Below are 25,527 nucleotides of genomic sequence, written 5' to 3'. Positions count from 1 at the left end.
TTCATTAACTCTTATATAATGGATATGTTCAGTTTAATTTGGAACAGTCCATTCAGAATGTAAGGGATTTCAAAATTAGAGTAAAGAAAATTGAGCTACCATTAGTTAAGTGGCAAAGGCTTACCACTTTCTTCCAGAGGTTAATGGCTAATAAAAAAATATAAGAAAATGGTTAAGGATTAATATTATAATGATAATAATTATCATAATAATTAAAAGAGTAAAAATAAGAAATCACATGATTTTATTACAAACATCCCTGTATGGGAACATGTCAGAATGGTATTTTGCCTGAAAACTTGATGACAGATTGTGCACATGTAACATTTGTTCACATGACATATTGATTTGGGATGATTCAGCCTTAGGAGATGAAGTATTTGATTATTTCCAGTGATGATTTATACAAGTCTGCTGTGTGCCTGTGTTTTACATATCTGTGTATTCTGATAAACAGCTGAGCTGTCTCAGTAGGCCTTCTAAATACCTTATCACTCCTAATAATCTACATGAGAGTGGTCATACATTTTTAATTAACTTTCATCTGAGGAAGAATGTACATGAATATTGACTTATTTATTCAGAGATGTTTATCCAATGTTATCAAAGGGATTTTTGTTTTTATGTTTTTCTGATGAATGAACTAAGTTGAAAGAACTGTGTGGTTTTTCCACAGGGTAAAACAAACAAGTATAAAAAAATACCTTTTTTGAGAAGTAAAAGGAAAATGTTTTGAGACACCTGCAAATTATGTGATAAATCCAAACCTATGTAACACTTGATATAATATGCCTTTTAAGATATAATACTGCATGTTTGTAATGTCACTTTTCATTGGATAATCTTGACTTTTATATAGTTTTATATACATGGCTACCGTCAATTTATGCAGAAATCTCACTTTTTTCTCTAAGAGAGAAAGTTTTACTGTATTATAAATTTGTTATAAATATTCCTGACAGGTTATATGACCATATATAAATGGTTGTTTGCAACATAACTCTAGCAGCTATATTCCAAACAACGGCTTATATAGGGCCATATAACCTGTCAAAAATCTTTATAACTAATACTACTTTGACTTAATTTATACATGTATATAAATAAATGATCTGTAATATAAAACAATGACTAGATGGAACACTTTTGGGAAGTAAAACTTCAGAAATAGCCTGATAGTATTTAACTGTGCAAATTCTTTGCTTAAAGATTTACATTTCTCTTAAAGATAGACATGTGGTAATGTTGCCATTGCCTTGGAAATATGTTTTATAATATAAAGTAATGTTTTCAATACTTGTTAATGTGTATGTTAATTAATAAATTGTGATCACAAATATTGCCTCAATCCCTAGAGACATTTGACATTTCAAGTTGAATCAATAACGTTAGGTAAGCAAGAGCTATTAATGCATATTTATATAAGACTTCAGTCAATGACTTCGGTAAATCTGTTTGACAAACGTGACTGGAAAACAATCCCCTAGGACATAGAAATGGCATTATCTGACCCTTTGTTTCTGAAATACTTTTTAGCTCGACTTTTCTATGAAAAGGGGAGCTATCCTACTCGCCCCGGCGTCGGCATCGGCGTCGGCGTTAGCGTTGGCGTCACACCTTGGTTAAGTTTTTCGTACCACCCCACTTTATTTCAGAAGTATTACAAGTATGGCTTTGAAACTTACCATACTTGTTCACCATCATAACCTCCATCTACAGACAAGAGTACATAACTCTGTCAAGGTTTTTGACAGAATTATGGCCCTTTTTTGACTTAGAAAGTGTATTGAGCTTGGTTAAGTTTTTTGTACCACCTCACTTTATTTCAAAACCATTGGAGGTATTGCTTTGAAACTGACCATACTTGTTTACCATCACGACCTTCATCAACAGACAAGAGGACATAACTCTGTCAAGGTTTTTGACAGAATTATGCCCCTTTTTGACTTAGAAAATACATTGAATATGGGTAAAATCCACTTATTGCCTTAACCCTTTGAGATATTGCTTTGAAACTTTTAATGCTATTTCACATCATTACCCCCATCTGTACGCAAGAGAAGGTAACTCTGTCAAGGATTTGTTTTAAAAATTAAGGCCTTTTATCGACTTAGAATCTTGGTTAAGTTTTTAGTACCAGTCCACTTTTTGACTGAACTGTTTGAGATATTAATTTGAAAGTTGGAATACTTGTTTACAATCATGATTCCCAAACATGTCCAGGAGAAGGTAATTCTTTCAAAGATTTTATTTGAATTATGGCCCTTAACTGTCAATGTTTTGTATTATAGGCAAGCACTAAAAAACTTAAAAAATCTAAAAAAATTCATTCCTATCCACTTGTTCACTTTACCATAAATTATGTCATATAAACATTGCTGTAATATTCAAGGGTATCAAAAATACAAGTACAAAAATATACTGCTTCCTTGGCATAGATTTCTTGAAAAATTATGTTATTATGTCATTTACCAAGGTGTTCTGAGTGACGTAAAAATACCTTATTCTCTCAAAGTGGGTTTAATACTATTAAATTTATTTAAGGCTCAACTCAGTTTTTTTTCTTTCTTACCAGCCCTCTTTTGACTTAAACATTTCAAACTTTGCTGCAGTGTTCAAGGGTATCACACAATTCAGTAAAATAATTCTTCACTAAATATCTTAATGCTCATGGCCATTGTTCACTTTAAAAATACAGAGATTCTTGTATTGCCTTTTACTGCAAAAACTTTTTTTATTGGCAAGCAATAAAAAAGTCGAGCGCGCTGTCTTACGGACAGCTCTTGTTATTAAAACTCTTCATTTCATATGTATCCCTGACAACAAAGAGATCTTAAAGATTTTATTATGTTTATTAAAATACATGTTGATTGAACTGTAATTCTCTGTAATATTTTATTTAAAGTGCATAAAACTCTTAGTTTCCTCTTGCAAACCCCTTCATGCAAAAAAAAAAAAATGAGGGAAAGCAAAGAAAACCTTGAGCAAGCAGATTATAGATATGTACATGTACAATATGTTTTATATAATTTCAGATATTAGGCTGGAGGGTTGTAGATGTTGATGATGATTATTGTGGTAGAGTTGCTAAAACACAGGAGCCCCTTATACTTCAGGTTGTATTTTAATTACAGCACCTTATCCACTTTTCATAGTTTTACTCTTTCATAGATGTTTTCTTTTCTTCCTTCCTGTCTCGAAATTCTCAATTTTTGAATTTATTGAATTTATCAGTTGCATAAGCAAATAACATTTGATTTTTTGTTTCAAATTTTGTTTTATTTCTTTATTATTTTTTTTTTAAAGTAAGAAACTTGTCAAATGATGCTTTTGAAGGAAATCATTATTGTCTTGCTTTTTTGGCTCGCAATTCTTTAAGACTACTGTATCCGTCTTTTTGATAGTTTTAGAGAAGATTATTTCTTGACAAATAGGTTGAACTTCATTCTTTAGTAATAATATTGGAAGTAGTTATAAAGTATATCAGAAAAGGAAAAATTGAGACTGACTGCTTGTTTAGTATATATTATATGTATTATTTCATTTCTACAATACATTAGTATCTATATTGGTAACGATCTTGTGACTGTGTAATGTCAAGTTGCAATAAATGTCTATAAATATATCTTATTGCTGGAACAGTGTCTAGAAGCAGTGTCTAGAATATCAGCTGTACAAGCCGATTTTATATATGTAGTCTGGTAAAGCTGATGTATTATCAAGATGTTCTTGAAAATGTCATATGACACTTAAATGATACATTTACTATGTCTGTTTCTAAGGAGATTGTTGTACAATATCCATTATTATACAGTCATCTTTATCAATGTTTTGTTGAAATTCTTTAGATTCAACTTTTCTCATATGGAGAAATATTTTTTTTCTTGATATCACATAAAAAAGACAACTTACAGTGGCAGCTTAAATTCATAACATGGCTGTTGATTCTGTTTTTTTTTTGTACCTGATTTTCTAATTGTTCAAATCATGTATCTGCACTTAAATTGGTGTAAAAATACTGTTTTCATTCATAGTTTTGTGGACCAAATGCATTTCCTTACATTGTCAATGTAAATCCCCTATGCACAATTTGAACGGCTTATATTTTGGTATTTTATGTCTTCATTTCAGAGTATAAAATTTATTGTAAGTTAATAATTTCATCAATGTTGTATTTATTATAATAATCAAATGTATACTATTTGTCTCTTTCAGGTGTTTGTAACAGGCGATAAAGATACAGAGGAGTTTCAAAGACAGGTAATTTGTCTTAATTTTAGTTTATTCTATCATATATTTTAGCCATAAATTTCTTGCCTTATCTTTTGGGAAACAGACAAAAGCCCTCCTGTCCAAATATGACAAGGCAGGCAAAAGCCCACCCAAAAATGACAAGGCGAACAAAAGCCCTCCCTTGAAAATGACTGGGCGCCTCTGAAATTAACAAGGCGGACAATTTATGTTTGTCAGTCTTTATCTTAAACATTTGTGTGCTTAGTTCTCTATATTTCATATGATTTAACACTGATTTGCACTTATCTTGCAGCACATATTATTACATTGATATATACTGAGTTGAATATTTAAGTATTTTCATATTACATAAGCACAATGCCTTCTTATATGGTAAACTTAAGAATATATAGGTAATAGTTGTACATGTCACATGGGTTTTAGAGTCGTAATTGGGAAAATTTTGTTTATATGATTCAAGAATTTAGTGATATTTTAATTCATGAAGTACATAAAGGGTAATTAAATAGTATTCATTACATTTGGTGTGTGAAAAGTCATACATTTAGTGCAGAATGATGTTACATTGAAATGAGGTTATTCTGTTAACTAGGTACATTTTGTTAGGCTATCTAATTACATAACATGAGAATAATGCACTTTAACATAATTGTTATCTAACAGCATGCATGCAACAAGTGCTTTTAACATGATGTCAGTAACATTTTGTGCATGGAGGAGACTTTTCGATTCATGTAGGAAGGGTTAAAATTATCACAGTTGTTGGAAACCTCATTTATTGGAAACATATCAGTTCCGTTATGTGATGAAAATAGTATAAATATTTGAATATTGTCAAGGTTGTTATGAAAAACAAAAACTGTTGGAAATCTAGTTTGAAAACTATTCAAAGATTGCTAGTTATGTATCATAAAGTTAATTAGAATTTTGTCCCAAGTTATATATTTATGCTATTTGTTTATAAAAAAAATAGCTATCTGACATTGTAAATTTTGGCAAGACCAGTTAAAATTTATATAAGTATCAACAAATAAGTTTATAATTCCATCACTGGGCTTTTTTGGCTAAATTTTGATTGTTTTTATTTGGAGGAAAATGAGACAAACACATTCAAGTAATAGAATATTTTCTTAATATAAAGGTTATTCAGTATTAATCAGTTGCATATAATCATAAACTTGGGATTGAAAAAGTATCGTCAAAGACCGTCTTATTATCACTGTTTGTGAATTTCAAGTTGGTTTCCATGGCAGCTATATGAAAGCTATTTGAGGAATTTAACTGAACATGTGTTCCATGTAACACATGTCTCTGGTTGTGATTCATGGTAGTGTCATGTGTATATACATGTGTGTTTGTCTCATGGAAGCTAAAAATAAAATAAAATGGTACCGGTACAGTGTATATCATGTCCAAGGTTTAAGATATGTTCAGACTTACACATTATTCATTGTATTAAATAAGCATTAAAAAAAGATTTAATACATTAATTTCCATGATTTGTTTCTTTAGAATTATTTTTTCTATGGTAGAACACTATATAATAATACATGTAAAAACATAAATTAAGTATTATTTGAATGAGATAAACACCTTATAGTCCCAAGTATACATTATATAGTCCACACTCACAGTGGCTCTTCAATTATTTTTTTATTTTGATATTTAAAAACTCATAGTGGACAACTCAGGACTCTAGTTAAGACAAGATGATGACACATATTTAACAATGTTTAGGTTAAAGATATCATTTTCATGTGAGGAAGTTTTTACCCTTTTGTGGAGACAATAAAAAGTTATCTGGGAATGCTTACTGTCAACCCATGTTTGACATACCAGACTAATATAACTTGTTTGTTTGGTTGCTTTTTACTCTGATTTATTGACATATGTTGGCTGATGGTCACCTCATCAGCTGACCAACAATTACCAATTTCTTCGCAAGAGACAAGCTACTAATCCCACGTGATTTGAGATCAGTTGTTCAACAGAAATTTTGTCTCGCTGGAGACGGATTAAAAATCTTATGCTCTTGCTTTTGAGCTACGCAGGCAACAATCTAGCTTAAAAACAAGTAAAGAATTAAGTTTTAATTTTTCTATGTAAAGATTTTGATGAAATTTTATCCAAATACTAAACTGTTTGTTCCTGTATAATAGTACTTGGCATGTTGCGGTATGTAATTAGACAAGTGGTACTTGACAAAATTACATGTACAGGGAAATAAATAAATTTTTATCTTACTTCCTGTTTAAGTTGAGTTTAATCTGATGACATTTAAATTCCCTTTACCACAGTTTCATGTTTACTTTTTCTGTTTGATAATTTGATGGACAAGATAATAAGAGGTTTTAAAGATGTTGTTTAAACCTTTATCATCCCTCCTTACCAAATGATAGCAATGAACTACCGGTAGTCCTTCTTTTGAATCTGGAGCATCCTATTGTTAATACAAAGGAGATTTTAAAGATATACTATGCGCAAACTTGATATTAGAAAATATTGATAATATCTTCACAGTCTCTTTGAAAATATAAAATAAACATGTTTTGATTTCACTCAAAGTAGATTAGATATGTTGGTGGTCACAATATGAAAATATAGTGTCATTAAAAAAACTGGCAGTCTTTTTTTTTTTTTTTAGAAAAGACCAACTTCACTTGATCTGTAATAGGAAACTCAGCTCCCCATACATAGTGTATTCATTCTTTATTCAAATTACACATAAGAATTTCACAGATTTCAATAAATTTCTGTATTTAGAATATTTTATGCAAGGATGAGCAGAGTATATCTTTAATATCAAAGCATTATAACTGAGTAGAGTGTGGTCAAACTGCTTGTACAGGTTATTAATATTTAATGGTCTGTTGAAGTCTCGGTACATAGGTTCAAGGTATATATAGATATATTTTATGATAAACTGGTATACATGCACATGTGTATTAAATAGTAAATTTGTCAATTATAAGTTTGTTCTAACAAATAATGCCATGCTGACTCTGACCAATATATTATGACCTTTAAACGTTTTTTACATTATAAGTTTGAGTAAAAAAAAAATTACATTGTATTTTAAATGTAATTCACAGGATCTTGCTTTATTGTTTAACAATATTTTTTTAAGTAATACTGAGAAAATTCCCTTAAGAGGTTCTCCTTAAGTGCATAAATTTATAGGAAAACTTTTACATATATAGTGTTACTTAAATAAACAATGAAATTACTTGGAACTTAGTTCACTTTTCTATGTATTAATAAAAGTGATACTTTACAGAGAAAAAAATACAGTATTTTGTAATGTACACTTCATTATGATATGTGGTATAAAGTCTCATAGAGAAAACTGATGTGTAAAGTCTGAAAAATGAACTTTTCATACATTTTGCTTCTTGAATCATAACAAATGGATTTTCTTAAGTTTTAATTTGGAAAAGACTATTAAATGTTTTAGACGTTTTGATATGAAAATGCAAAAAATAAACTGTAGGCAGTATAGGGCCTGTATAGACTGTACATATGGGCAGGCTGGCATGGCTTTATACTGATGGCAAAGACCAATCACTTCAGGTTCTAGCAGGTTAAGGATTAAGATCACCCTCTAGACAGAGGTTTTCATCTGAGTTTTATACCCCATGATTATTATCAGCTATCAACTGTAAATACAGACTACCATTAAATGAATAATACTATATTACTCCAGTCTTCGAAATTACCATTTTGAAGTTACTGGCCATTTGGGCCAGTAACATTTGAGAAGTTACTCGCCTGAAACCAACTTTATTAGCCCGAATAAATTTTTCAAATTTTAATGTTTTTTTTCTTATCTTAAATGCTGAAGGTAAATACAAGTCTTGTGTCATAATTTATTTTATTGTTATTCACTGCTGTACATGAAAATCATTTTTCACGGTTACTACGATACAATACTTGACAATGGAAGACGGAACATAAACAAAGTTGTCTCCCAATAAATTACTCGCTTTATATGGCTAACAGAAGTAAGCCAAGAAACAGTAGTCACGTGGCAAAAAGTGCTCGCCAGGGCAATCGGGCGAGTGCTAATTTAGAAGACTGTTACTCTTTAAACAGTTGATAATTTCAGATAGCTTTGACTACATTTTACTTGCCAAGGTGATTACTAAAAAAAAAAATTTGACAGGTTATATGGCCCAATATAAGCTAGATGAGGGTTATATAGCAAACAACTATAAATGGTTATATAACCTGTAAAAAATCTTTACAATTGATTATAACATGGAAATACTGTCTGTCAAAAGTCTTTATAACAGTTAATAGTAATAGAAAAGTGCTCTTTTTTTTTGGTAAAAAGAGAAAAAGTAACCCATAAATTTGCAGTTGCTGTGAATATGTAAACATTATGAATCTTTGAAGAAATTCACAGTATTATAAATAAACAAATATACATATTGATGACCATTTCATCAAGATATTTTGGAAAGAAACTATAATATAATGTATATTTATTTTTTATCGTTACAGGTGTATTGTCTAAGGAAGTTTTCCACACATAGGATACCTGAGAAAGGTCTACGCTACTACATATGCAGCTTGTCAACACAAACTATTGTTTACAAGGTAAACTTAACCTTATATAAATAGCTTCAAACTAACCTGTATTATAAAAGGAAAAACTACACACAAAAAAACTTAAAGGCTCTCTCCAACAACATTTACTATCCTTAAATGCAAAATATTTTTACTTTGCAATTGTGACTGTATATTTGTTACAGTTAAATTTTTAAATGTCAAGTTAATGATACATGTATTTTGTAAAAGTGACATTATTTTCTTTGTAAACTACATCATGTACAACGACCAATGTCATGGTGAGCCTTTAAGATTCATACTATTATGTTTCTACATTTATTGAAGATATTCTGAGGTTCAAAATCTAGGGCTACTTCAGATGTTGAATAAATGACAAAAGCTACAAATTTACTACTTTACAATACTGCATGAGCAAAGTTTTCCATAGGCTGCCCATTGAGTGTACATTTGTATTTCAATTGGCCAGAGTGAATGTATAAATAAATTACACAGTGAACTTTCTCATGGTCTGGTGACACTGGTAAATATACACGATTTAATTGTTTTAGGACATTTGATTTTTTATTTTGTTAAATGACATTTTTTTCTTCATGCAGTTGTCTGATGTATACACTATATTAATGTATAATCATTTGGGTGCACTTTGATATCTAAATTAAAGTGTCAAAGCAGAAAAAACCCTCAGTTTTTGTTCACAGTGTTCAATTTTCATCCTAAGTTAGTGCAATTACTAAAAATTGCACTAATGAACATACTGTTGAAAATGTCCTTTTGAAAGTCCGCATAAGGCATCTTTGGGTCACTGATAGCAAATCAATTACCCCTCACAGCTGTGGATTTGAATCCTACCTGGGACTTTTAATTCCCACACATGAGGGAGCTGACCAGGTAGCTTAAGGAAAGTCAGTCAGTGGTGGTTCTACTTTGATGCTTACTTCAGCCTTTAATAATGCACTTTAGATTCCTACTTTCACCATAAATATATAAAGAGAGTTAGCATGGGACTTGAACAGTATCAATGTGACTTAAAGCCCAACAAAAAACCTGTAGTGATATAGTAATATACATAAAGGTCATACTATGTGAATAAGTTCAACTACCAAACTTTTAATAATTAATGTAGCCGCACACTACTGGGGTCAAATTATTTGTGTACACATGTAGTATTTATTATATATGTGACTGTCCATTAAGTGAATAATAATTCCATCACCTTTGATGAGACAATATTTTGAGATGATGTCATTCCATTAAATTAAAATTATGAGATACAGTCAGTGTTTCTAATTATTATGCTTAACAGATAAATCTGTAACATCACAAGTTTGACCTTTTTGACAAATTTGTCAGAAGATTATTCAGCTAGCTTGCAGAAGATTGGTGATTCTTCTTGAATACCCACTTTTGACTGAATAATGCACATATGGGCAACAGTGGTCTTCTTTCATTATCAGTAAAACTAAAAAAGTTGCCATATCACCATTACAGTGTTTATGCCACTTAAATGAATTGCATGTATTGAGCCGTTAATGTGCTGATTTTGTGTAAAGCATTTGCCTTGCCTTGAATTTGGAACAGTTCATTTTAATAAAATTTCAGTCATTTTAGTCTCAAAATCCAAAATATGAGCTACCAACAGTATAAAGCTGTGTCAGACTTTGTGGAAGTGCAGGCTGGCCTGGCTCTCTACTGGTGGCAAAGTCTAAACACCTCTGGTTTCATCAGGTTAAAAGAGTTAGTGATGTGTTTCATTTATCTGATATCTTTTTTAACTTATTTTATATTAATTTGATGGTATATTCATTAAAACTTGCTGGAAGATTTTTTGTAAACTGCAATTACCCCATACTTCAGTGACTTTGAGATTAACCGATAAACATGCTGTTAAAAATGTAAAAATTAACATAAAATGCAACAAACTTACGACCTACAAGAAAGAAATTTGAAATCTCAGGTTTTTGGTCTATTTATTTTGTAGACGGAGTTTGTCATATATTTGCATACCTTTAACTGAAAAGCACTTTAATTGATATCTGAAATTAAAAACCTTGGTAAAGTATGTCATCGCTGTAAATGGATTTTTTTATTACATAAATTATCAGTTTTACTTGCTGAAAGCCAGGGAAAAGTTGATTTGAAAAAAAAGTCTTTACATTTTTTACTAAATGTTGAAGTAATTAATGTGCAAAAAGTAAGTCAAGGTTTTAAAAAAAATGCTAGTTTAAATTCCATTGAATCAAAAGTTTATTTGGTGATAAAGTACAGAAAACACTTAAAAAATCAGGTTATGACCTTGATAGTTTATTGAAGTGAAACTTGTGAAGAATTTATAAACAAAATCACTGTACCATGTCTTGCTAGCCTTTTAAATGTGCACCATGTTTTAATAAACATGAAAGCTCCTGCTTCTCCTGGTCACTGAACCTTTCTTGGGGAGGTGAGGGGAAGGGGGCTATTCATTTTGTACATGTCAAGTGATCAAAACAGAAGAAGACTAGTTTGTCCACTTTCTCTGAATAAATGCCTTCAATTATAATGGCTGTTCTTCTATTCAGACCCAAAATTACAATGTACTTGTCTTTCTGTTGACAGAAAATATTTAATTTCTATTTTCAAAATTCGTGTTTTTACATTACATTTTTGTTGACCAAACTTTGAATTGAGTTTAGGTTTAGATAATTACTATTAACTATATGGTAACTGTCACAATATCTTTTGTTTGAGGTGACATATTCCTTTGGTATTGTTTTACAAAATAGATCATCTTGGCTTTTTTTGTAGACAAAAACTGAAACTTAATATGAATATTTGAACAGCTTCTGTCAAAAAAATTTCATACAATGTATGTGATTTAAAAAAATGAATGTAGATCTACTGTGTGTGGACTTAAACTGAAACTTTATACCAGTCTTATGCAAAATTTTCAATTGAGATACCTAAAATTTAACCTTAAATTTAAATAAAGGTGTAGAAGTTCATTTCATATACCTAACATAGGATTGGCGCTAATACAAATACCTGTTCTTAAAACCAAATTTTAAACCATGTGATCTTAGATAACCTTTAACAAAAAAGGACAGATCTAATGTTCATTTGTGCATTTATCTTTTAATATGGAAACACATGAATGTATGAATACAAAGTTTTTGTAATTTTAGTTTTATTTTATCATGCTTTGTTTTCAATGTATCAAAGAAATGTGCATGTTAAATGACATGTAAAAGAGATTTTTTGATATATTTTTTTAAGTTTCTTTTTTCCTTTTATTTAATTCAGTTAAGCATTTTATTTCAAAATTTCTATAAATTTCATATTTACTTTAATGTTTTGTTTTTGTTAGGTATTTAAGTTATCTATAAAGTTGATGAAGCGTTCAAAATATTTTACTAATGTGGAAAATGAACCAAATATGATATATTTATTATAATAATTCCCCCTTCTATACCAATCATAGCTAATATTTGATTGTGTGTACTTGGCACAATTGTACAAACATTTAGTGAACTGTGTGCAATATAACTTGGCAATGCCATAAATACTGTACATGTATATGTTTATACCTCCACTATAGGGGGAATGGGGGCATATAGATTTGTCCTGGTCCTTGTGTCATACTGTCCTACTGTCACACTGTCTATAGATTTACAAAACATTGGAATTAGGGCACATTCATGTCTTGTAAACACATTTTATTAAAACCCTTTAACTTTACAATGGATAGATCCAAATTAAACAAAAACAAAATCTTTTACATTAAATCCAGTTGGTAAAGCTTAAAAGTTTTATTTGACTTAAATGCCCCTTGCTATCTGTTGATATTTACACATGATTTGTCAAGTATGTTTGGGGAAAAAAAGTACACATTTGTCCTCGGCCTGCATTTTTTGGTCTGATAGAAAAGTTGGTGAGCCGAGCGATCACTGATAGAAAAGTTAGTGAGCTGAGCGATCACTCCATATATGCATGATCAATGTTTTCACAAAATGTTTCCCTTTCAGTTTTTAGCAAGGGTAAATTTATTTTTTTAGGTTATTGATAAATGATAAGCTGAAATTCATCAACATAAATAGTTTCATATGACTGACTTTCATTTAATATAGAGGATGTGTGAGATGTCAGGCTAGATGTCTACATTTGAAATACCTGTAACATTATAATTACTGTCAAACAGGTGCACATAGGTGTCTCAAATAATGCATCACAGGTTACTTGTATTTTTTTTTTTCAAAAATCCATCAAACCCAAACAATTTAGTGTTGATAGGACATATCCTGTTGTCACAGTATAGAAAAGTGGATTTTTGTTCACAGTTGAGACAGATAAAATGCCTTGTAGTCTTAAAATTGGAAAATAAAAAACCAATACTTACCAAATACCCCTTACCATGCTTAATTTGTACGGTTTGATGTTACACTAAACTGAGCAACCATAGTTTTTCAAATTACTTGTTATACATAATTTAAAGATTTTTTTAGGGCACAGGTTTAACTTCAATAAGATAAACCTATACACCAAGAAGTTTAATTACCATCTTGTTTTGTTCATTTGATAGATTGTTTAAGCTAGGTTTTATGTTGACAGAATGTGCAGTATGCATTAAGTGTCAACAAAGCTGTTTAACACAGTTTCAGATTTTTATCATGCTAACTATATGATATAATAGAAATACAGTGATTTCACCTATGATTAACCTATGTACTGTGTCATTTACCTATTTGGTCAATTTAGTTTTGGACTGAATTTTGTATACTTGTGATCACCTTAATAGAAATGGTCTAAAAAAAGAGTTGTAAACACTGTTGTATAACATACATGTTGAGGGTTGTTCAAAAAGTGCTAACATGCAAATAAAAAAGTTATTTTTCATATACATTTAATAAATTATGTTTAAACTTGCATACCTACAATTATGTTTTGATAAACAGAAGTTTCTTCATATTTATTTATAGTATGGTACTGACCATTTTCAAGTTAGATAGATAAATGAAATGTTTCACATTCACATGATCAAGTTTCAAATGAAAATAACATCTCACAAAATATAATGCATATAAGTTTGATGGTAATAATTTGGTTAATCACTTGCAGTTTACCTTGGTTAATCTTTTAATGGACTGTGCTTGTATTTTTACACCTGACGAACGGTCTGTTTATCATGCTCAAATTATAAATGTTACTTGCCAAAAAACATTATTAGCATAATTGCCCTGTGGCAATCTTTTGCACTATATTGGTAATAATATCATGTTATCACATAGCAAAGTTTAAGGATTAATTTCTTATCAAAGAAAAAAATCATGATGTTTCATTATCATATTAATTTAATGAATCCTAGTTAAGCACCACTTTTGCTTTATCACTTCACAACATTTTACATTAAAAATTTCGTAAAAAAATGAAAATGAATCTGGAGGAATGCTGCTTTAAATTTCTATTGATTTATTTGTCATATTTTAGGGTCAGTTGAACACTGCCCAGCTGTGGGGTTACTTCAAGGATCTATCAGACCCTGATTATGAGACTCATATTTCTCTGATCCACAGTCGATTCTCTACTAATACATTTCCAAGCTGGGAACGAGCTCACCCTCAGAGGTATGTAACTTCCCTACCATTTATCAATATTTTTTGCAGTATATCCCTATGTTTGGGAAATGTTTATTTAAGCTCCAGTTAATCTAGAATCAGTATTCCTTTTACAGAAATGATTATGATAACTTCCATTTTAAACTAAAAGTAAGAAATAATTAATTTAGTAAAAAATGGTATTCTGATTTAATCAGTGCTGCAATGGTTATGGTTATCTTCCTGTTTCAAGATACACTTCTTTTCATAGCTTACTTAAATACATGAGCCAAGTTTTCTTTTATTGAAATATTTTATATTCTTTATTCATACATGATGTTTTTATTGTAATGTAAATTGTTTATAATAGATACTTGGCTCATAATGGAGAAATCAATACCCTTAGAGGTAATAACAACCTTATGTCTGCAAGAGAAGGGGTCATGCACAGCAAAGTGTTTGGGGAGCATCTCAAGCAACTTTACCCAGTAGTTGAGTCTGGTATGTCCGACTCTGGCTGCGTTGATAATGTGCTAGAGTTCCTCTGCATGGCCGGTGGGCGTGAGTTACCAGAAGCTATCATGACTATGGTACCGGAAGCTTGGCAGAATGACAAGACTATGTCCGCAGAGAAAAAGGCTTATTACCGCTGGAGTGCTTTTGCTATGGAACCCTGGGATGGACCTGGTGAGTTATGTCATTTGATATTGAATAAAATGTCAAATGTAAAAAACAAGATTAGAGGTTTTCGAAAGCTCTGCCCTGTAGATTAATTTAACATTACAAAAAACAAAGTGACAAAAAACCAAAAACGTTTGTTTTAAAATGGTTAATTTTCTTTTTAGGAATTGATTATTATGAAGTTAATGTCTATACAATGACAGAGCTTTCGATACCTATATATCCGCTTTCAGATTAAGTCATAGCATATACGTAGCATTTCCAGAGTAAAAGTGAAATAGATTGGCATGAATCAACGGGAGGCACATCAAAAGTTGCTCTTGAAATTTAATGTATATCTGTTGATTTTCTTGCAGCACTTCTTACTTTCACTGATGGGCGGTACATTGGAGCCATTTTGGATCGTAATGGGCTTCGACCTTCAAGATTTTATGTTACCAAGGACAACCATATGTATATGTCTAGTGAAGTTGGTGTCACCGACTGCAAAAGCCCTGACGTCATTCAGAAGGTAGAGATAAACAGACCACGCCTAGTTACACATTTGTCTGAGCAAAATCAGCTGTAAAACTCTTTAAGCACATATAGGACTGCAATGTCTTATATCTTCTAGAGAATTCTACAGATGGTTTTTCATAAGACAAATTTGTACAAATCATTCTTGCATAAAAACTAATTATCACAAGAAAATATCTTCTCATCATTCATAAAAAATGAATATTTATTTTGAATACTCCAGTACTCATTTAATACAGATAAAGTACCATGTTTGCATGACTGAAACATTGGTTTAATATTTATAGCAGTGTTTCCACTAGTGTTTTAAACTGAGGGGTAGGAACTGTTTTTCCTTGACTATTTTACCCTTTCCTATAGACGGGAAACAAAATTTTTAGAACCTGGTCGAACTTAAGACTTCTAAATTGGGGTTATGTTGAAACACTGACGAGGGACATCACATAGGGACATCACATCTAGTGCAAATTAGAAAAAAAATTCTTACAATATTAAACTTTCATTATAAAAGTTTTTATGCAAGAAAATGAGGTAAGTAAATATTTGTATAATAAATACTGCCTACAATAATCAGTCAGGGTACAATATATTTTTTGTCAATTAACAATGGTATAAGATGTGTAATGTCTAGCAATGGTTCCTCGTTACTGTTGCTTTTGTTACTTGGGCCCATGTTTTATCACAATCAAAATTGAAACTGCTAAATGCTAAATATTCTTTCTTCGGTATTGTAAATATATATAGGTCGGAATGTACTTAATGTGGCTGCAAACAACTGAAGAAAAGTTTATAAAGATACAGGCCAAAAAAAAAGTAGTTCTGTTTCAGGTCTCTTTTAATTGCCAAGCTTACTCTTTATTGACTTGTCAACATTTCAAAATCTTTTCTTTATATAATTTTATAAAAAAAGTATGTTTTTATTAATATATATCTTACCTACCTTATGAATGGAGACCTAAAACGGAAATTTTGTTTTTTTGTTTTTGGCCTTTATTGTACAATAAATTAAGTTTGTATGGCAAAAGAATATTTAGCATTTTCTAGTCAAACATTGATGTTTATGGCCCTCAGCTTTTAATTCAACTTCTTAACAAATCCTATTAACAGTCCTTAATTGGACAAATTGAAATCATCATCTATATACTACAAACAAAATAATCACAGATTTTAAATCCTTATTGGTTTTTGTAGGCAGATTTATTTACATTATGTTATACAGAAATCCCTGCTATTGTTGACATGCCATGTATTACTGTATTTTCAGGGCCGGCTGAAGCCAGGTCGTATGTTGTTGGTCGATACAAAGAAGAAAATATTTCAGAGGGATGAGGATATTAAATCTCACCTGGCCAACCTTAGACCTGTGGGGACCTGGCTTAAAGAGGTTTGTTTGTTTGTTTGTTTGTTTGTTATCTGGCTCCTTGACAATTACCTCTTTATTCTTTACTTTCAAATATTATTTGTTTTAAATGTATTTTCCATCATCTTACACATTATTTGAGTTTAGTTTATTACACTTTCAAAAGCATTAATATTCAGTATATTTATGAAGATAAATTTATGCAACAATTCATGATTACATGCTGTTTACTGTATTCCTAGAAAATATTTCGCACGTTTTAAGTTAGCGCTTTTCGCTGTAGGCATGATTCCGCGAATCTTTATAGCCGCGAATATGTCACTTATAACAAATCCGCGAACATTTCTAGCTTCAACCAAATATCAACATAAACGTGCAGAATATTTATTATAATCTAATTACACAAAAAACATATAAACACAGGTGCTATAGAAATGTGTCAAGAATTGTGTATGTTATAGATACCTGTTTGGATCCTGAAGAAAATAATTGTCAATTATTAGTAATTATCATGCTTATTGACGTTATTCGGTAGTCATGGCATATACAAAAGCATTTACAGTTTGCGTACATTGAATAGCTTGGATTTTGTTTGCTTGGAGTAGGTGTAATCTTTTGTTAAAAGTACAATAGCGATCAAGTGCTACATTGATAATCAGCTGTTATGTTGTATAATGAAAGCGATGTACAGTCCCATACTGTGTAAAATACATATCGAAATTTTGAAGATAAAGTCAGTTCTGATTCAAATGGCTACCGGGTCTAACTATATCTTACTTAATCACATAGTGAAAAGGCAAGGAAATAAAAGTGTTCACGTAACAACTGTGTTTGACCAGTCAATAGATGAAAAGGTTTTGTCAAAACAAAATAATAAAATAATTAAAAGTACCCAACAGGCGAGGACATGCATCAAAACGTAGCCTCTTTAGGCCGTAGCGACTTATTATTCGCTGAATTAGCGGTTACTACAAATCCGCGAAAGTTTGTCTCTGCGAAAATGCCGACGTAAATAACGCGAAATATTGTATCCGCAAACATTTCTAGGAATACAGTATTTAACAGCATTTCAAGTTTCAATTTTCTTTGAAAATAAGATATGAAGAAACTAATTTTGTGTAGATAAAAATAAATAATTAATTAAAAGTTGACATTTTTACCTAGACTAAACTTAGTTTGGCAGACTTGAGCAAAGTATATAATATGGTTGCAGACTTTGTCCATGGCTGAGTTGAGGCAACATTATGATCCAAGCAAGCGCCGTAAGCGGTCTATAGATCGTATGCATGCCCTACATGGTAGTTGTCTGGAGGAAGATAGAAGATTACCTATGTTTGGCTGGACCATCGAGGCCCTCAATATGCTTGTTCTACCTATGATCAGAGACAAGTAAGTCAAGTTTTACATTATTATATACCTTTGAAAATTGCGAAAGGAAAGCTCTGTAGTTCTTCTAGAAATGCTGTGCAATAAGGTACAATGAAGTGTGTGAACCGAGTGACAGCACCTCACCTTGATGTAGCCGACCTTTGATCAGTCGACTGTTTTCATAACTCAACTTATTTAGATGAAAATATGTTGGACTTTTATTGATGGGACCAAAAATTCCTTATGTCTAAACAGGAGTCTAAGTTAGTCAAAATTTGACATAAGCCGAGTAAAAGTATAAAGATTAAGAAGGAAATTTGACTAAACTTTAGAAATTTTTCGAATATGCGGAATTTTGAGTAAGGCGATTTTGACTTATTGAGAGTCAACTTTAGTTTTAAACACCTATAAGTATGCAAAAGTATCCATGGAAATGATATGGTAGTTAAAATAAACAGCAACAAAAATGTTTCTTTTACTATGGAACTTGTAAACATGTAGTTATTATATAAATGTCATATGTTCATAGTCACGTTATTTGTTTCTATATTTGTAGTAAAAGACCAACCTTTCCAGTCACTGACTCTTCCCATTTTTACTTACTGTCTCATAAACAAAACAACAATTTCTCAAAGGCACTTATTGACTTAAAAACAAAACAACACTTTCTCAGAGGAAACATTATGATTAGCCATTACTTAACTAGTCAAGAATCTAATATAAGAATGTTGTAAATTATTGGGAAAAGTTGTTTACCAATATTTTTGATCTTATACAACACAAGGGTGCTAATTGTTGTTTGTTACAATAGACTTACAATGATTTACCAACTTAAAGGTTTTTGTTGTCTGTAAATTGATTTAGCTGGTCATTCTATGAGAAAACGTGACTTCTAGAATTGTAGTATATACTTGTATGTGATGTATTGTTTTTCCTATGTTGTATGTTAACAAAAACAATTGTTAAAATTACTAACCTTCTAGAAATGTCTTAATATAAAGACAACTTTGGGTTCTGTATCAAGTGTTTTGCTTAACATGTATTTGCTTGTAAAATGTAACATCATACACAAGGCAAAATTTGTGTGATTCAGCTAGTCCATCTTAAAATTTTGAACTCTTTTTGTTAGTAAAAAAGATACTGTCGTTAAAATATGAAATTCTTTCAGCCAACACTATGGATCCTTTACAAACAGTAAGATTTGTACAGCTTGACCTTACCTTCTTGTCATAATGTGAAGAAGCTATCCAACTTTTTTGCTGAATGTCTGTGATTCTATTTCATTGCCTACTAGAACCCTCCACCTTCAGTAAAGCTGGAATGTTGCCATATGACCTTAACAGTGATTTTTTTTAAACGAACCTAAAAATAATTTTTTGTATCTCTGTCAGTATCATAGATAAATATTAACATTTCTAGCATTCAGTTAAAGTAAATATATTCTTTATATTACAGGAAAGAAAAAAATATTCTTTATATTACAGGAAAGAAAAATATATTCTTTATATTACAGGAAAGAAAAATATATTTTTTATATTACAGGAAAGAAAAATATATTTTTTATATTACAGGAAAGAAAAATATATTCTTTATATTACAGGAAAGAAGCGCTTGGATCTATGGGTAATGACACACCGTTTGCCTGTCTGTCAAGATATAATCCCCTGGTGTTTGATTACTTTAAACAGTTGTTTGCCCAGGTCACCAACCCTCCCATTGATCCATTCAGAGAGAAGATTGTTATGTCATTGGTAATTTAAATTTTATTTATTTAAGTGAAATCACAATTACAGTAAAGTTCCGCTATTAAGACCACTTGTGGGTCTAGCAAAAAGTGGTCTTATTATCGAGTCGGTCTCTTTATTGAGACCCTAGATTATAGCACACCAGTAAGGCACATATACCTTCAATATCAGTGGTTAATACATAGGAATGATAGGCAGACATGTTTGTCACTGTTTTAAACTGTTTTACTGGCAGATAAATGACACATTGTATAAACAACTAATTAAAGGTATTTGATGTATTTTAATTTTACATAAACACCATTAAAACAACATAACTGGTACATTATTTAAAATGGTAAATATACATTTTATACATGTGAAAGTCAGAAGTGATCGTATGCAGAAGTTAGGAGTATTTTGGAAAAGAAAAATAAATTTCCTTCTGTCATTCTCTTTCCTACACAAACATATACATCTGACTATTCATTTAAGACAAGTTCTACAGAATCATATAATGTTCGGGTAAACTCGATAATGTACATCAATTAAAGAATTTTCCGAGTGTCATTGTCTCAGGATGTACCAATCCGAAATACGTAAACAATAACAAATTGCTGTTACTCCAGTTATCTATCAATTTGCACCTGTGCCGATTCAATACATCAAATAGCTCCCTTTGATTTTCCAATAATTTAATCCACATTAAACGAATAATCGATAGCAATTAAATTGTAAGTGTGCAAATTGTCAAAATTGTTATTCACACATTCTCTTCCGGGTGTAGTAAACCGTTCACAGCTAATGCCGTAAAATATAATGGTCGGTGTTTATCCTTCGACACGTGGTCGCATTTACGGGACATTAATCAACAATATTTAACCTGTCGGTTCTTTTGAAAATGGTCGTAATAAGGAATAGCGGACCGGTCGTAGAATCGGACCTTCCGACCATTGAAATATGTAGAGAAAAAATTGGTTCTTTCAAAAACTGCCCGTATTATCGGATTGGTCGTATTTTCGGACCGGTCGTTAAGCGGAACTTTACTGTACTTACATTTATCAGTTTGTTATTCTTATTTTTAAATGAGTACTTAAATAGTTTCTAAAAAGCACAACTTTTGAAAAGAAGTTACTTTGGAAAAATTTTATAATGTAAGCTGCTTCAAAACATGTTTCATGGTATGATAATCACACAATCAGGGTTGAGGCATCAGAATTGCAGCCACCATAAATGTAGGAGGCGACTAAATAAGTTTGAATTACCTGAGTCTATGTGTCTCGTAGGTGAGATGGTTTTGAACCCTTGTGTTGCTTTAAGTTTGTAACACTTGGGGTTAGCCAAAATTATCCTCCCAGTTTCGGCGCCATATAACTTAAATTGTTAAGGTGTGCTGTAAAATCATACAAATCAAACAAAACACAAAGAATGAATTAAATTAAAAGATTTGAGTAAAGTGATTGATTTCATTGATGTACATATCATTCTCTGAAGTTACTGAAATGTTTTGCTGCTGAAGGTCCTGGAATCTTTTTGCAGCTAAAGCATGTATACTCATAGATAGACTATGAGTGAAATGTTTTGTAAATACATATAAAATTAAATGATTTTAGGCATGTCCTATTGGACCAGAGGCTAACATATTGGAGCCAAGTGCAGAGCAGTGTAGGAGATTATGGCTAGAACAACCTATTCTCTCTCTATCAGATTGTGAGGTCCTGAAATACATTGACTTTAAGGGTTGGAGGGTAAGTCAGTGTTATTGAATGAATGCGTTATTTTCTCTATATTTCAAATGACATCTGATGCATTAAGAGTGCTCTTTTCTCTATTTATATTGTATTCACTAACTTATCAGTAATGCTTAGTGATTATCAGGAACCAATAAATTCAATGTCAGACATAAATAGATGCTAAATTGCTATATTTTTAGTGTATATACACAAATATATTGTTAAAATCTAGAAAAATAGAATTGTTAACAGAATCCTAAAGTATAGTTAGAAAGCTAAAAAGACATTAAAAGGGTATAATCTACTTTGTTCAAAAGTCTCCTGCTAACCCACATTAATAAACCAGCAGGATTATTACTTGTCATTTTGAGATATCATAAATTCTTATACGTGATTTTTGTTGTTTTTTTAGTCAAAGACAATAGATATGGTGTATCCAGCAAAGATGGGACCAGGAGGTTTAGTAAAAACCCTGCACAGTCTATGTGAGCAGTCAGAGAAGGCCGCTGAGGACGGGTACCAGCTGATTATCCTGTCAGACAGGGGAGCTAATAAAAACTTTGTTCCTGTCAGGTTAGTACAGTCTTGTTATTTACATTGAATTTCGATCTAGCTTAATTGCATTATGTCTTTGGAACTATTTATATGCATGCTTGTACTATTTTACCACAAACAAATATAACCATATGAAGTTAAATACATTTTTAAAGTATATGTGCTCTCACTTTAATCTATTAATCTTGATTGCTCAACAAATATAATGCTTGTTCAGAGTGAATGGTAAGTGTTAGTTAAATCAGGAAGTCTGCACAAAATGTAAAGAAGATTTCTTAAATAAATCAATCTTGAGCACTGTATCAATTGAAGATTTATTGATTGAGGGGAGATAACTTAATTTGCTAATGTTAAACATTTATCACATGGTTACATCCCTTGTTGAAACTTATGTAAATCTATAACCAATAGTTTGTATTTCTACTTGTTTCAGTTCTCTGCTAGCTGTTGGTGCAGTACATCACCATCTAATCAAGAAAAAGCTGAGACTGAAGGTTGGACTTATTGCTGAGTCTGGGGAAGCCAGGTTAGTACATGTCAATCATAGATAATTAAAGAATGGTTAAATATATTAAAAATAAAAAGATTATGACTAGAAAAGCTCCAGATATACTCAGATATGAGCCAATTTTTACATCATAAAAAAGAAAAGAAAGAAATCATGCAGATCATCCTTTTATTTAAGACATATTCTTTTTTATGGCCTTGTTAAACAAAACTTTTGTATGATGTTAAATTATCCTAAAATTATCAATGAACAAACATTTATTATATGGATGTAATCTTGTGTATTAAAATGATTTTAGTTGTATTTTATGAGGTTTATATTTCGTGACTATTTCTATTTGTCACAGAGAAGTTCACCACATGTGTACACTACTGGGTTATGGAGCTGATGCAATCTGTCCATATTTAGTATTTGAAACGATAGCTAGATTGAGGCAACAGAGATTGTTGGACCCACCACTACCCGATGAGGAGATATTCATGAACTATCGTGCTGCCTGTGCTAGAGGCATCTCCAAAGTGATGGCAAAAATGGGAATCTCGACCTTGCACAGTTATAAGGTAGGTGTTATGATTGTATTGCAAACAATTACCAATATGAAGATACAATATTTGTTCTTCAAATTTTAGTTAAAGATATTTAAAGACATAAGTTTGAGTTCAGATTGACTAAAAGTCTGTCCATTTTAGCTAGCTCTAGGTTTAAGAAGTCATTGCTATTTCATTCATATTGACATTTTTCCATATGTGTGAAATTGTTTAAATAAAAAAATGGAAACTCCCTTATCAGTCAATAAATGTAGTCCTAGATTAATTTGCTTGAAGTAATATTGTTAATTAAACTGTTGAGACCTATTTTGTTTTACAGGGAGCCCAGATATTTGAAGCTGTAGGTCTAAGCAGAGAGGTGATGGATCTATGTTTCTCAGGATCAGCATCTAGGATTGGTGGTGTAACATTTACACATCTTGGACAAGAGGTAAACTCTAAAATATTCAACTTCCAGTAGTTTTATGGTCTGTCTGTTTGTATTGGGTTAGCTCTTTGGTTTTGACTGACAAGCCCCGTAAAACTGGTAGATATGTTTTAACATTAGAATTTTACAAAGTTAACTTACAGATTATTATCATTTCTAGTCAGATGTTCACTGATTCTTGAAATAATGCTTGTGATGTGAAATCCTTGAAAGAAAGTATTGTTACCTTACAGATTGAACAACATGTGTATGATGTCAAAGCTTGCTACCCATATACTAGTATAAGATACTGATAAAAATGATTATACTGAATGTTCTGATTTTTCAACATTATATTAATTTAATTCTGCAGAGATTTGACCGTCACTCGCTTGCATACTCGGAGAGAGAATGTGACAGTATGTTGGTGATGAACCCTGGTAATCTCCACTTTAGAATGGGAGGAGAGAAACATGTGAATGAACCACTCTCTGTGGCTAATCTTCAGGTAAGACTTAATGTCTAAAGGCTGCTTACACTGGCTTCTTTTTCCTCAATTTATGTCCAACAACTAAATTCTTTTTTCTCTGTAAAACCCCTTTCAAGGACATACACTTTAGGTGGTAAAGTTGTAACATTCCTGGATGGCAACATTTTATGATTTCATTATTTGGTTAATGAGTAAAAGGAAACTTGGTTAAGTATTGAATCATTATAAATTTTCATCTAATGGTTCATTTTGAAATAAATCATCACTTATCACTTAAAGTAAACTTAGTTAACCAATTAACATTTTAAGACCAGCTTCAGTAGAAAGTTCTTAAAGTTAGACACTAAGTAATATTCAAACAATCATCTTACTACCATTGACTACCAAATTGTTGTTTCATGTCTTGAAAATCAATGTCCTGAAAATCAAGAACTTGACTTTATAAATCATGCTGTAAGTGAAGTCCATCACTCAAGTTTAAAAGGAGAAAGAGTTTGAATATATATCATAATATTGTGTGTTGTATTAACAGGATGCAGCCAGGACTAACAGTAAGGATTCCTACGCCAAGTTTGCGGAGATGGCATATGAAGGCAATAAGAACTGTACATTAAGAGGTCAAATAGACTTCAGATATGCTGATAAACCTATAGATCTGTCCGAGGTGGAGGACGCTGCCTCTATTGTGAAAAGGTTCTGCACAGGTAATCTATTGTTTGGTTTAAATGTGTCTAGTATTGGATAACTTTTGTAGTCAGATGCATGCTTTTAATCAAGGTACAGGTCTGAATAAAACTGTGTGTGAATGGGCAGCTGGCCACATCTCTGACAGTTACCAGATGCCTTGAAATTTTCTGAAAAGCATTTTGTGAAACTTTTGAAACGCTTTGGCCTATGAGACAATGTGTCATGCATGAGACTGATGATTGTATATGTAAGGTCAAAGTCATTCTGAAGAGGTCAAAGCTGATTAAATTTAAGCCTTTTCCCTTTCCACTCCTACTTAGTCAGTCCTTGGTGAATTTTGAAATTTATTACTTGACACAAATATTCACATGATGTGTCATTTGGAGGGGCAAGGTCACAAATTTAAAAAAAAAGTCAAATTCAGAGATCTAAGGTTAAAATTAACAATATTTGTATTGGGTTTTGAATCAACAAAAGTCTCTACTATTATATTGATATCATTTTGATTTTTCTGTTATATTTTAAAAGATATTTTGCTCTGTTAAAAATGTTTTGAATATA

At 31.2% G+C, this 25,527-nt stretch overlaps 1 protein-coding gene across 1 annotated transcript in view; it reads left to right on the top strand.

Annotated features, from left to right (window-relative positions):
- The window catches only part of LOC132756035 (uncharacterized), a 69,075-nt gene that overhangs the window by 8,434 nt on the left and 35,114 nt on the right, over nucleotides 1-25,527 (top strand). Inside the window, exons 5-20 of the mRNA XM_060746999.1 lie at nucleotides 3,036-3,116; nucleotides 4,216-4,260; nucleotides 8,758-8,853; nucleotides 14,284-14,420; nucleotides 14,761-15,077; nucleotides 15,428-15,582; nucleotides 16,852-16,971; nucleotides 18,161-18,336; nucleotides 19,916-20,066; nucleotides 21,653-21,787; nucleotides 22,185-22,345; nucleotides 22,761-22,853; nucleotides 23,182-23,395; nucleotides 23,703-23,813; nucleotides 24,163-24,297; nucleotides 24,812-24,983. Of these exons, the coding sequence (XP_060602982.1) occupies nucleotides 3,036-3,116; nucleotides 4,216-4,260; nucleotides 8,758-8,853; nucleotides 14,284-14,420; nucleotides 14,761-15,077; nucleotides 15,428-15,582; nucleotides 16,852-16,971; nucleotides 18,161-18,336; nucleotides 19,916-20,066; nucleotides 21,653-21,787; nucleotides 22,185-22,345; nucleotides 22,761-22,853; nucleotides 23,182-23,395; nucleotides 23,703-23,813; nucleotides 24,163-24,297; nucleotides 24,812-24,983 (2,299 nt within the window). The remainder of the gene's footprint in view (nucleotides 1-3,035; nucleotides 3,117-4,215; nucleotides 4,261-8,757; nucleotides 8,854-14,283; nucleotides 14,421-14,760; nucleotides 15,078-15,427; nucleotides 15,583-16,851; nucleotides 16,972-18,160; nucleotides 18,337-19,915; nucleotides 20,067-21,652; nucleotides 21,788-22,184; nucleotides 22,346-22,760; nucleotides 22,854-23,181; nucleotides 23,396-23,702; nucleotides 23,814-24,162; nucleotides 24,298-24,811; nucleotides 24,984-25,527) is intronic.

This window comes from Ruditapes philippinarum, unplaced genomic scaffold (assembly GCF_026571515.1).
Source record: "Ruditapes philippinarum isolate M1 unplaced genomic scaffold, ASM2657151v2 ctg509_1_1_1_1, whole genome shotgun sequence".
Taxonomy (NCBI): Eukaryota; Metazoa; Mollusca; class Bivalvia; order Venerida; family Veneridae; genus Ruditapes; species Ruditapes philippinarum.
Note: the sequence above shows the minus strand (reverse complement) of the source record. Positions and strands in the feature narration are given on the sequence as shown.